The sequence below is a fragment of the Epinephelus fuscoguttatus genome, linkage group LG22 (assembly GCF_011397635.1).
Source record: "Epinephelus fuscoguttatus linkage group LG22, E.fuscoguttatus.final_Chr_v1".
NCBI classification, from domain to species: domain Eukaryota; kingdom Metazoa; phylum Chordata; class Actinopteri; order Perciformes; family Serranidae; genus Epinephelus; species Epinephelus fuscoguttatus.
In genome coordinates, this window is record NC_064773.1 from 13871935 (window position 1) to 13886167 (window position 14233).

General features: G+C 41.8%; 1 protein-coding gene across 1 annotated transcript in view; it reads right to left on the reverse strand.

The window, feature by feature from the left end:
* Positions 1 to 14233, reverse strand: part of cacna2d1a (calcium channel, voltage-dependent, alpha 2/delta subunit 1a) — a 171913-nt gene that overhangs the window by 133236 nt on the left and 24444 nt on the right. Inside the window, exons 2-3 of the mRNA XM_049566230.1 lie at positions 9491 to 9572; positions 4903 to 5019 (exon numbers count right to left, since the gene is read on the reverse strand). Of these exons, the coding sequence (XP_049422187.1) occupies positions 4903 to 5019; positions 9491 to 9572 (199 nt within the window). The remainder of the gene's footprint in view (positions 1 to 4902; positions 5020 to 9490; positions 9573 to 14233) is intronic.

Sequence of the window (14233 nt, forward strand, 5' to 3'; positions counted from 1 at the left end):
TGGGTAGTGACCGAAAGAATGAGGTCGCCGATACAAGTTGAATTTCCTGCGTGAGGTGGCTGGGCTCAGCCTTAGAGATAGGGTAAAGGAGCTCGGAAATCCGGAGGGAGCTCGGAGTAGAGCCGCTGCTCCTTCGCATCGAAGGGGGCCAGTTGAGGTGGTTCAGGCATCTGATCAGGATGCCACCTGGGCGCCTCCCGTTAGAGGTACTCCAGGCACGTCCAACTGGTAGGAGGCCCTGGGCAGACCAAGAACACACTGGAGGGATTTTATATCTTGTCTGGCCTTAGACAACGCCTCAGGGTGCCCCAGGAGGAGCTGGAAAGCATTGTTGTGGAAAGGGGCATCTGAAATACTTTGCTCAGCCTGCCTACCCTAGCAACCCAGCTTCGGATAAGCGTTTGAAAAAAGGATGGATGGATGGATTTTATATTGTTTTCCTTTAGTCTTTTATTGTAAATCTGTATCATTTATCATGTTATGTGCTCTACAAAAAGGTATAGTCTTTCTTGGTGAGCTAGCAGTAGATGTACACTTCCTTCTGTCTGGTGATACAGTTGCCAGGTGTAGTTTGGTAGACAGAAAGTAGTTCAGTGGATTATCTTCAGTAACTGGGTCATGATTTTTGGAAAGAGACATTGCTGTTGAATTTTCAAATGTTAGCTTTTGATGCTTTGAGCACCACAGGCTTAGTGTCATCTAGTTCCATTATATTTGAGAGAAGACTCATCTCTATGGCCGATATCTCCAACATTCGGCAACTCACACCAAAACTGCCTAAACTGTTAAATGGCACTGCAGGTAAGAGGAAAAATATGTATGTTTGACTTGAGGGTGAACTGTCCCTTTAAAATGTATGGGCTTATTGGCTTGGTTTATCAAGATAAATAGATATGGAACAGGAAAAGCAATAACTATGCTGCATTCCTGAAGTTGAGCCACTTCTAGGACTCTTAGTAAGTGCCCACTCACTGACATTGCTCACTGTGACACTTAACTGAATAGAGCCATTCTTAACGTTATTATATACACCGGCGCCTTTCCTGCTTTGGCATGTTAAAACGTAGCCTATGTCGTGAAAGGGGCAACTATTTCTTTGGTGGCTGAGATAATGCCATGTTTCTGCTGCTTCCATGCCAAATGGGTCTATTATTCAAATGTTTATTCCTGCAGTGCTCAGCCGAATGTCATGATACAGATCACACTATCAATGTGTTATTACATATCTACAGTAGATGGGCAGGTTAAGGAAAAAACAGGCCTTCCAAAAATGCCATTAGCAGTGTCTATTCACAAAATAGCTAGAATTCAGTGTGAGAGTATGTGGAGGTGGAAACTTTTTTTTATGTACCGTGGCACATAGCAGTGCTGTGTGAAAAGGATGAGAGTGCTGCCTGTTGAATTGTGTACTAAAAGGCCAAGATCTTAATGGATGGGGGGGTCTGTAATAGGCTTCTAGTCTTTTGTACGCTGCCTCATGGGAGGTGTGGCTTAGTGCACTCATGGACTTCCTACCACTCTCCCTCTACTCATCATCATTTCTCTCTCATACACATCAGGCCATTCAATTTCTCTCAGACAGAAAGCTATAACCTCTCACACAATGATCACTTCATCCTGTGTGTAATCAGCCCTTCCAAATGGAACAAGGGATGGACAGAGAAAAGGGAGGGAGGGAGGGATGAAAGAAAGTGAAGGATGATGGGAACCGAAAGAACAAGGAGGGGTTGAGTCAAAGGGAGGGGATCATTACCGCATAGACTCAAACCTGTGCGGAGAAATATTAGATTAGTGTAGGTCAGGTCAGGCACATTACAGATGCTGCGCTCGTCCTTTCCTTCCCTCCATTTCAATCCGTGATTCAGCTAAGTGGACACACCAACTATTTATGGTCCCTTACATAAATTGATGGCCATAAAGTTGGCTCAACTCCACTTCATTATACAGTACACCATTTACAGTAGCTACCATGGGCCATATCCTTTTCAGTGCTAATGCAGTGACAAGTAAACACGCAGTACTTTCTGAGCGGCACAAAGAACATCAGCATATGGTGTTGGGCTTAAAAAAAAACAAAAAAAAAAACATCCCTGCCTCCCCTTGCTGTTTTCACACTTCCAGCAGCGGGCTTAACAACTGCCTTTAACTCACGCAGGTGAAATACACAGCAGATGGTGTTGATGAAATGTAAGAACAGAGCCTATAGTTTAACATCTCTCTTCCGCTGCCATCAATTCACTGAGCAGTCGTGTTTCTCTCCCAAGGTGCGACACAACAACACCAAAAACTAATTGTCCCTCATCCCCTGGCAATTATTGGGATGTAAGAAAAACAAAATGCTTGGCTGGATTGATGGACTAATCAATGAGTGTGTAACTATGGCAACAGGCTGTCAGGACTTAATTGGATATTTCTGGCTCTCAGAGTTGGATTGATCGAGACCGGGGAATGCCCCGAGATCCTAATCTAGTTGGCCAAATACTGCTGTGTTTAAACTAAGGAGCAGTGAAAGGTTGTACAGATCAATTTAGCTCATTGTCCTTTGTAACTACATGGAAACAAGACTCAGAGTCTGTAACCACATGAGCAGCACTGTCAAATTTTACCTCAGCTCCAGCTGGAGAAAAGACCCATTAAGACCCACTAACATCTGGCTTTTGTTTTGGTGGGAAAGGTTACAATTAACCTTTCGCTAAGCCCCGCCCCTTTGTGATGGTCCAAAAAGCTGTCGGAGTAAGCATGGAGCCCACACTGTCACTAACTGCACTCCCTGAAGAAATATTATCATATGTTTGGAAAAATGAACCAGTGATTCCAGAGAGAAGCAGACAGCGGGGTCTACAGTCTATGTTTGAAGGATATATCCAGGATGTCAAACTGCCTCAGCAGCAACAACAGGTTTAAAAAGACAAAGAAGAAGCTAAAGCCGAACTATAGGCTACAGATCACAGTGTAAAAGTGAACCACCACATCACTGCTGATCGCCACACAAGACAATGAATATAAAGGGAAACTTTGCTGATATTGAACCAGCTGTGTGGCATCACAGTGTGTGCAGATGAACCGCGTTTGGCTTTGGCCCTGTGGCACTGCCAGTGGTAGGACCTCCACTGCTGGACTGTTGGGAAGCCCCAGGGGAAGGCCAATAACGTTCTTCTTTGCACACTGTGATGACACACAGCTGGTTGAATATCAGCAAAGTTTCCCTGCTTCCCTTCACTGGTTCCTGTACAGCAGGGTCGGTCTTTGTTTCACTGTTATAATCATTAAAAAGCAAAAGCAGCATGTGTATAGATTCAGTAGGCTATATCTTCAGTAGCTAGCTAGCTAACCCTACACTTTTCAGGATTTGATTTTGGTTTTGGAACAGGGAAGAAACGTATATCTTTTTCCAACCTCTCCAGGTAACGAGTATCATTAATACACGACGTGCCCCAGGCACAACATTTAGCTCCAAATCCACACAACCAGCCTGAAAATGAAGGAAATCTGAAACGACTGCATTAGAGTCAATGCGGCACAGCTGTGTTGTTGTCGGACCCTGGTCTGAGCCGGCCCGATGCTACATTATGATTGGCCAGTCTGTGGGACTAAGCAAACTTAGCCAAGAGTCAATTCCATCCACAGTCTTGGTAGCAAACTCACTTCACATCTCCTTTCAGAGGGCAAAACAATGGACAATCAACCAAAACTTCATCCAACATGTCATAAAATGGGCAAGTTATAGAGTGTTAGCGCACTGTCACCAAAACAATCACCACGTCCTGCAATGATGACATCGACCTTGTATGGAAAGCATCAGAACACATTTGCATGTACGCTACCAAAGTTATTTGGTTAAATGCATCCGAGATCACCTTGCCAAATGGTCTGTGTGACCAGAACACAAAGCATCTTGGTGGTCATTTACGCTTGTTTTGAGCGCTGTCGACACATGCTGGTGGCGCTAGAGTCATAGTCAGGGGACCATAAATGTCTCTACACAATTCCCTGGCAATCAATCAAGTAGTTGATATTTCAGTCAAGACCAAAGTTGTTTACCAAACTTACTGATTAAGATTGTTTGTCTACAGCAACATCGTCAGCATGGCTAATGTTCTGTTGTACTTAACATGTTCTATGGTTTCTCAAAAGGTTGTGCAGTATGAACTGTTATAGGTGTGCTGTGTGGTTCACCCAGAAACTCTGACACCACCTCACAGCTCTATCAAGGTCTATGAATTGTCTCGTCAGCCGTTCAACCAGAAGAGTTCGGCCACTTGTGGTGAACACTGTCGGGAACACTTTACTACAAAATGAAACTGTTTGCCAAGTGTAGTCCTTATAGCATTTTCTTTCCGTCTGGCTCAGACAATGACCCATGAAAGCAGCAGGTATGGATTATATATGTGGGCAGACTCAGCCTCAGTCGTCACAGGAAGACGAAGGATTCCTTAAAGTTGAAACTAAACAAGGTCGTCTATGACAATTTTATTTCAAAACAGCAAAAAGTGATCCAACAAATACACATACAATGAAATAGTATCATTTTTTGGCAGTTTTCAACCCAGACTGGTAACTTTGAATTAAGTCGTCTAGCTGGAGGATGTCTGCTTATATTGGATCAGTGTATGGCCTGGAGCGGTGGCTGTGTTCCAGTGTCTGCTCTGACGTGAAATGAGGAGGAGCAGATTGTTTCTGTGTGTTTCCTTGGGCTCTGGGCACTGTGCTAGGAGAGACACACTGGATCTGGTGTCACAAACACACTAGAATTTGCATTTTTTGTTTGTATCGCAAACAAAAGAGATTAATAGCTTTGAATGGTCATGTTGAGTAAAAAGAAGGTGCCAAAACCGAACCTCTCCTCTCGCCCAAGAAGCAGGGTTGACACGTGATCATTCTGTGTTAGGGGATCACACTTACCTTCAGGGCTTGGGAGCGGTTAGCCAGCAGTTTCTCTATATTCCCAGCAGCCGTCGCCACCAGTTCCCGTGCATTGTTGGTTTCCACGCTGAAGTGAGGTCTGTGTTGACGATATATCTGAGACAATCAGAGGAGAAAAAAAATCAGGTGTCGTTCAGACTGAAAACATTAAAAAAAGCCACAGGCTGTCTTGGTGGAGGATTAGGTTTTTTAGGTACCGATGAGACAAGGTAATACAACCCAGGAAGGCCAATTAGAGTTAGTGATGTATGAGTTTGAAGGCTTATCAGTCACCAAAATGCTGCACAGCAGTTGGTGCCTTAACCCTTAGGCCACCGGGGAACACTATGCAACTACATGTCTTTGATTAGGCCATACAGTGTTGATTCAAGTTGTATGTACTTTTTTTTACCAGATGATTGGCACCCCAACTGTGCCACCGCAGTGGTCCAGTTTAAAATGAGGTGGTTGCATGATGATGATTAGAAAAGAAAAGAATTAACTTAAGTATGGCAATTTTTGTTTTACAGATTATTAAGTCAAACGCTGAGGTGGAAAGAAGTTGCTGATTTTATTGTGGTAATCTACGAGTAACGTGATGTGTTTCTAGAAAAACGAAAATCGACGCAAGAAAGCAGGCAATGGCAGAAGCCGTTAAGCTGTTTTAATAGAAACTTGAATTCAGCCATGCCAGCACAACGACTGATGGAAGAGAGTAGATCACATGATTCCTTTCTATGCAACAAATTGGTGAATCTCATTCAGGGCGCCCTATTTAAACTGCTCTGGCCTGCTTACTGTTGCTGCTTCCTCTGCAAGCCGCTTTGCAACCTGCCTCCACCCCAGCCTTTTCCTCCTGTTCTTGCTGTGTCTGACTTATCAATGTCATTTCTGTTTGTCATTGATGCTGCTCTGTTCTTTTCAATGGGGGGTCTTTGCTGCTGCTCTTCCTGCCTTAGGCTTTCCATGTAGGCACATGGAAGGGCAGGGAGGTTTGCTCCTTCTGCCTCCGGCTTTGCTCATTTGCACATGGAAGGGCAGAGAGGTGTGCTCTCTCTGCCTTAAGGCTTTCCATGTAGGTGCATAGAAGAGGCTTTCTGTGTAGGCCTAGGTAAAGCAGAGGGGCCCCAGAACAGCGCCATACCACCAAATATAATACTGCAAATGGAAATAAAGTTTTCTTTGACTAAAGTGTTCCTGAATGAAGCATATTTAATGCACCACCTTTCACAAAGCATGGTCACAGAGTGCCTAACTGGAATAAAATGGTTAAAAATAAGCCCTAATAATGATGAGTACAGGTATGATGGAGGGGTAAAGACAGGTAAAACAGTCAAAAGGGCTTTTACGGAGAAAAAAAAAAACAGAGCGTTGTGACATACTTCATCTGTACAAATTTCTATGTCCAACATCATGATTTCAACCACTAGTTGGCTTTAAATAGCCAACATTTCTATGTAAAGTTCAGAAAACAAACAAGTACCTCAAAATTATGTGCGGCATGTACGTACTTTCCTAGCATTAAAACCGATCATCCTCAAGTCCTTCAGTCTTAAGATATCTTCTATCCCCAGTATACTGTTCTGTATCTGAGGCTGAGGATGTTACTATGCATCACTGGTCATCCTCTACTCTTCATCAGTCTTCACTGACCAAAGCACAGTGATTTAAAAAAAAAAAAAAAAAGAATCTACATGTCCACTGATTAAATTGCAATGTCAGGTTATGTAACAAGACCATTTACTGCACTATGGAATATGCTCCAGTAAAAGAAATAAGAAACACAAATGCCAAACAGCCAATTATTTAGCAGCCTGGAGGGAATTCGTTGTCCGACATTCAAACCACAGAACTCACGCGCGTCCATGTATTTGTCTTCATCCTCCAGGCGTCCGATGGATTTTTTTTTTTCCTTTAGTGCAAGAGTAATACTTCTGATTTTTAGATGTGCATCAAGTTATTGCAAAGTATGCAGGAGGATTTTCTTGGAATTTCTATATTTAACCTGTGTGTTGTAATTGGATGCAGTGTCCATTATATTGTGTCTTAAACAACAAAAGATGGGCTACAACTGTGCGCATAAAAGTCCAGCACTTGTGTTTACCATTAAAAGCATTCAAAGGCGCTCCAGTTGTAATTTACAGGATGAACCGCACAGGCAATCTGGATAATTTCTCCACATGTATTATTAACTCACAAGCTTCATAACACTTCCTTTTAAGTTGTGCATGCTGTGTACAGTACACTTGGTTTAAACAAGGGCGTCCCCAAAAGTATCAGCTCCTGTTACAGCAACAGTCTGAGAGGCTTCAGTTACACAAAATTTCGCCAGATGAGTTTAATTCTCATTTCTGCTGACAAGTCATGCCACCACATCAAATAAAAATGCATTTTGTAATGATTTCCATGAGGCTTTGAAGCCGACTGATTATATTCTCGAAGGGAGCGGGAAGCAAAAGTGCCAGATGCATTATGTCAATCAATGTGGATCTAAAAAGCTTCTTCTTCTTCTTGTCAGATGTGGACTTGTGTGTGGGTGTGTGTGCAAGGACTATGGCCGTTACTGTATAGTCATGACGCTGATCTTATCTGAGCGTGTACATTGGGCTGGCAGAATGAAATGAAATGATGCAGCGCTATGTCTAATGAGAAGATGCTATATATAGACCGCTGATGTGTTGTGACAGCTGAGGTCGTACAAGGAGGGTTAGTGAGAGTAAGGAAAGCAATGACTTTAAGTATAAATCTTGTCGATACTCAATCTGTTTAATGGGTTTTATTTAAAGAAAATTAATTAAGCTAAGAAATCATTATAGCCATGGTGTTTTTATCAATGTATTCTATTTTATTATATTCTCTGTTATTTCACGTTATGTTGTTTTCTTTCATTTTATTCATTTTTTTCTTTTGTAGTCCCAACTATAATAACCAAAAAGGAGATATTTAAACTTAATATTTTTTGTTTGCAGCGGCAGTGTCCCCTACAAAAATTAATATTTCTGGTTCTGTCTTAGTGAATCTATAATACAATATATGGGGGCACTAAAAACAAAATTTAAAAAATATATTACTTATATTGCAACAGGCATAAGGGCAGTTTACCAAGCTTCAAAGCGAAAGTTAGCCATCGCTTAGTCCCATTAGTCCCATTTCTTGCAGAACGTCAATGAGTGTTGACAGTTTGTTCATTTGCCTTCACCACAACTGGACTCATGAAAGAGAAACAGCAACAACCTGGAATCTCATTTAGAAACACTGCATATGCACAAGAACGAGGCCTGAAAGAGGTGTGCGCTGCTTCCCACGCATAAGTTGTGATCTACAAAAACAGACTTGATGGGAGAAACTTTGATCCATGCTTACAAACATTTGGAGACACAGATGGTGAGGTGGAAGCCCGATTGAAGAAATTGCTGAATATTTTTTAGTGCAAGTCATTTTTGGCTTTTGGATACGTACATTTTGAGTATGGATCCTATGCACTGTTTTATGAATGAGATCCCTGGTCGCACAGAGATGTGCGAAATGGCCAGCACCACGAAAACAGTGCAAATGAAAGTCAATAGGTGCAGGCCCCCAGGAACACTGCTTAGCATTGCATCTAATTTTTCCCAGTGGCCACTCACGGTATTGCAGTGGAAAAACTCCCCTTACAAAAGAGATTTATTGTCCTCCTTGAGGTGTAGCAACCACAATTTGACAGCAAGCCAAACTCCAATTCACAGAGACATCAGAGTCAGGATGTAGCATTCAAGCTCCTTTAATTATTGCCGACTCAACTTTGTGATCATGGAGTGAAACTGAAATAACTAAAAATTTATTGTAATTACTGAAAGGTCTATGCAAAGGGGAGTCATCTGCATAGGCATGGTTAGCTTAGCATAATTACCATTATCATAAATAGCATGAGAATTGCTAGCATTAGCTTGGTTAACATGAACAGTGTTAACGTTAGCATCTTTAGCCTTAGCATTATCGCTGTTAGCATGGTGAAATCATAGCTGAGACAATTTATAAATAAACCAAAAAGGAAATTAAGCACCCGACCTCTTGTTTTCCAGGCGGTTAAAGACGGGGCATGTGCACGGCCTCTAACTTCCAGGGCTGGTACCTGCGGCTATTCCACAGGCTAGTTAACAACATGTCGGGCAGGAAATCCAAAGTGTGGGATCATTTTGAGAAGGTGAAGGACGAACCCAAGGTGATATGTAAACTCATCTTCATTGGTTGACTACAAACATGACGTATCATCTGAAACATGGAAGTAGCTACATGCCCATTAGCCGACAGCGTCATTAACAGGCGGCTCGCTCAGTGTGTGGCATGTTAACAATGTTACTGATACTATTCTTTCTCACACCTTCAACTCAAACCATTGCGTTGCCCCGCCCAAAATACATAACTTAATAATTCAATTAATATCGTAAACATGCAGGAGACTAGTCGACTAATGGCCCTGTTATTTATATCACCTGACATCAAAAGTGAAGAGAATTCAAATTTCAGTTTAACTTTAAAATGCAATCGTTACAAACTTTTTTTTAATTGGTCCAAAACAAGAGACACAAAAACATAAAGTCATGCTTACCGTTATTAGGTTGTCAATTCCACTGGCTGTGTCTGTTAATGTGATCAACTCTTTTTGCATCTGGTCCACCCATTCCTTTATCCTAGAACACAAAAAATAATCACTTAGCCAATCAATCCTCATTTAATGGAAAGCTTCCCATTGGCCTGCGCAGCCTAATCAAATCTGCTGAATGGCTCTGATCTCATTCAGGTTGAACACGCACGATCACATGACCTGAGCTTTACTGCTTACTATCACAATATGCTAAAAAAGCGGTATAGATTCAGGGAGGGGAAGCATGAAATAATAATGTTTAGTCAAGTGAATACACTGCTCTACTCCACATGAGCTGCGCAATAAGGCGAGAGCTATTCGTGGATGTCAGCATGAGTGTCCCATGCTCGGGGGCGAGATGCTGGTTAATGTATTCTTCTGATGAGACAGAGGACAGAAAGGGAAAGAGATAGAGTTTAGACTTTTGTTTCACTTTAAATAAAGGCTGAATGATTGATCACAATGTCACAGAACACAAATTTCAAATCACAAGAGCTGCATTACAAAAACAAAACCTAAACCAAAGGGTGAGAAACACTCCATTACCAGTTATTATGACTAGAAACTGTAAAAACAGAAGTTATCGTTGGATTTTCAAACACAACAGCACAGGTGGCGGGGTGGTGCAGTGGTTCAAACCCCCTTCTCCCCGTGTTCTCCCCGTGTCAGGGTGGGTTTTCTCCGGGTACTCCAGCTTTCTCCCACCATCCAAAGAAAAGCAGACTATGTGTGAATGGTTGTCTGTCTCTATGTGTCAGCCCTGTGATAGTCTGGTGACCTGTCCAGGGTGTACCCTGCCTCTCGCCCGATGTCAGCTGGGATAGACTCCAGCCCCCCTGCGACCCCTAACATGGACTACCGGTTGCCTCGTCTACGTTCACATATGCAAGTGGAAACGAGGCGTTAATGATACGTGCTCACCCAGTCAGCTACTAGGGTGCTACCAGGGTGCCCCAGATCTGTCAAAAGGTTAACTTAAGATGAGTGTGCTACATGTGTACAAGTCTTGAAGGTACAAGTTATAATATTTTTCTGTGTTCGAAGGTTTTTACAAGTCAGTTCATGCATCATTTCATCATAACACCTGGGCCAGACTAACATGAAAGACCAGTTTATACTGTACAATGTCATACTAATAATACAGAAGATGAGGAACCTTTTTACAAAACTGAATCTCAATATTGGATTTCTTTACTCAAGTGAAAAATAATCTTATTGCTGTTGCATTCCAGCATAGCTTCAGAATAACCAGTAGTATTCTGTGACCTCTCTGTGAGTGTCTGCATGTGTCCACGAACACATCTAAACAGTAATTAAAAGCGTGTCTAAACTGTTATAAATCAACTTTATGCCCTGTAACTTAGACATGGGGATTCCAAGGACACCGGTCCCTTATATGGAACTCCTGATATTCAGTTCAGTTCAGGTTATGTGTGTGCGTGCGTGAGTGTACATGATGTCTACGTGAAACCGTATCCAAGTCCTCACTGTCAAAACACCAGTGAATCATTTTACGTGGCAGGTGAAAGATGACCTGACGCGCACTGTACAGAGTTATTTATGTTTATCTCTAAAATGTAAAAGGTAGACTGAGGCTAGTGTATGTAGGATGTGCTGAACTTGTTTTAGACAAGTCAACTTATCACAAATTAATTTGCTTGATATTTTAAAAATACACTTCTTCACTTTACTGCCAGCACATTCTCACTCTGATCTCATCAGATATCGATGTTTGACCATAGACTTTCCACGTTTAGATACGACGGGAAAGGTATCCTGGGTACGTTGGCTGTCGATGTTCTGGGACGTTGTGTCAAGTTATACCTGTTACATGCATTGACTTCTTTCAAAATAAGCTTTTTTGTCAGTGTCTGACGTCTCAAGTCACTGCCCAAGCACCGGATTTCACCGACTTTGGAGTGAGACCGGGTTGTTATTGCCGAAAGTTAGATGAGAGGATCAATAGAACTTTTATGTCTGTAGATTTGAAACAGCCAGGAGCCACTTAGCCTAGCTTATTGTGGAAACGGTGGAATCAGCTAGCCTGGCTCTGTCACACACAGACAAAATCTGCCTAACAGCATTTCTGAAGTTACCAGTAGAGTGCTGCAGGAAAGAGCGCTAACACCCAGAGAAGAGTTTGCATTTAAGCAGTCATGCTTCTCTCGTCTTGAAGTTGATGGGTCTTTTGAAAGGGTTTTGACGGTTAGATGCCCGAGATGAAGTCTGTAGTTAACACAAACTTACACATTTTCACTTTCAGAGACTTTCACGTTTTTATTCTCAGACATAAAATATATCAGTAAATATAGTACTTGTGAATTTTGGAGCTTTAGGTGTTAAAACAGCTTGCTTACAAGCTGCTAAATGAGACAAGAGAATGTCATCACTCTGAACGTGGCTTTACACTCTTGTCATGGTGGCAACCTTAAAGTTATGCAACCTGGGGCGTCGGTGGCTTAGTGGCTTAGTGGTAGAGCAGGCGCCCCATGTACAAGGCTGTTGCCGCAGTGGCCCGGGTTCGACTCCAGCCTGTGGCCCTTTGCTGCATGTCACTCCCTCTCTCTCTCTCCCCCTTTCACATTTGTCTGTCCTATCCATTAAAGGCTAAAAAATATCTTTAAAAAAAAAAAAAGTTATGCAACCATAGCATGGTTAACTTAGCCTAATAGCTGGGGCATAGCCTAATGTTAGCTTTTTACTTCTGGCAATTACATTCATGTTTTAAATATCATAAAGGTGGTGTTAATGTTACGATTATTTTGCTGAACAAAATGTGTAAGTACCATAAACTCATTTGCCACAGACTTAATTTTCTGCAATAATCCAAAATGGAAATTAGCGATGCTAATAAAAAAAAAAAAATCATCCCTGCAGCAGTCTATTGACATTATTTATTATATACTTATTATTATATTTACATTTTTATTTGTTCAAGCTGTACAAAAAACGAGTGTTAAAATGTCACATTGTGTTTTTACTGAGGGCAAAGCACCAAAATGTGTCTTTTTTTTTGTTTGTTTAGGCTAAAATTAGCTGTTACCAGTGCTTGAGCTAAGCTAACTGATTCCTAGCAGTTTCTTGATATTTATAAAAAAGATGTAATATTGCTATCAATCTTCTCATGTCACGCTCAACAAGAAAGCAAACAAAAAAATGTTGAACTATTCCTTTAAACTAAGTTAAACTCACTGAAATTTGAAAGTATTTTTTTCTAGTTGAAGGACTTTAATCAAGTGTTGATGGAGCAAAGAAATGTCCACAAGTAATAAAATCCCTTTTGTCAACCTGCTGCTGCTCATCTGCAAATAACAGTTGAAAACAATACACTGTACACCAGCGAGCCCCCCCCTCCTCCCCCAGCTCCTTTACTACAGCCAATTAAAAATACATGACATAATCCATAAAGAAAATGACCCTTTCTCCCCCACAGTGTGAATTAACCTCTTCACCTCCCACATTGCTGAGGGGCCTTTGACACACGAACCCTGTCCATGTTATCTTATTTAAAAAATACAGTGTAATGTGAGCAGGGTTAGCTCACGCTGGAAACGTGTTGCATAGCTGCCACATAGTATATTTAGCCTTCTGAGGGACAGCTGCCAGTGGCTGAGGGCAGATATAGGATGTGCGTACTGTCAGCACATAGCTCTTTTAACCCTGCCGTCACAATCACGTCTGAATATATCCACACACACACACACACACACACACACACAGGTGCATGTAAAAATAAGAGGGTATAATCTCCTACAAATGACTTCAAAGTGGATTTTCACTGAGGATTGTTGTCTGCTGACTACTGTACATGGAGCCAGCTCCGGGGTTGAGATAAGGTCCACTGGCCATAGCGAGCAGGTGTGTATTAGGGTTGTTACGCACGTGACTTTTTCAAATAAGCCCACTTGGCCTTAAGCAAGAGGGGTGGGCCGTTACAACAGGTGTCTAATGTGAAAACAGTGAGTGTGTGTGGGTGTATGGTTATGCTCCATCAAAGAAGAAATGCTCAATGCCACATTCCATCAATAATTCATTAATTAACTGTCATTTTTACAAGATTCTTTGAGCGTGCTTCAGCTCATCAAACCTACTGTAAGTGTGGGACATTTAGTGTTGCAGAACATACATGGGCAGATTACAGAATGGGCCTACAGGGCACAGGCACGGGAGCCCAAAGTGTCAGTGCACCCCCTGGCCTTCACCTGCAATATGTCACTCAAAATAACACACACTCACAGGAAGAGACTCAAAATACTGACAAAGACACAAAAACACAACAAAGACAAACAAAATAATTACAAGACTGGACAAAACAGCCAGACGGACACAAAATGACTTCTAAGTGACAGAAAATGACCAAAAAGACACAACATGACCTCAGAGGTACACGCATGACTTCAAGAGACATAAAAGACCGCGAAAAGACACAAAACAACCACAACCAGACACAAAATGACCAAATAAGACACAAGAATTACCTCAAAGAGACCCCAAAAGACTGCAGAGATGCAAAAAAACTGCAAAGAAACACAAAATAACTACAAAAATGGGCAAAACAACCACAAAAAGACACAAATCAAATGCATGAAAACATAAAACAACCAAAAAGAGACACAAAAGAACCTCAAAGATGCCCAAAAAACTAAAAAAATCACAAGGAGACACAAAACAACCACAAAAGACACAGAATTACCTCAGACACAATCA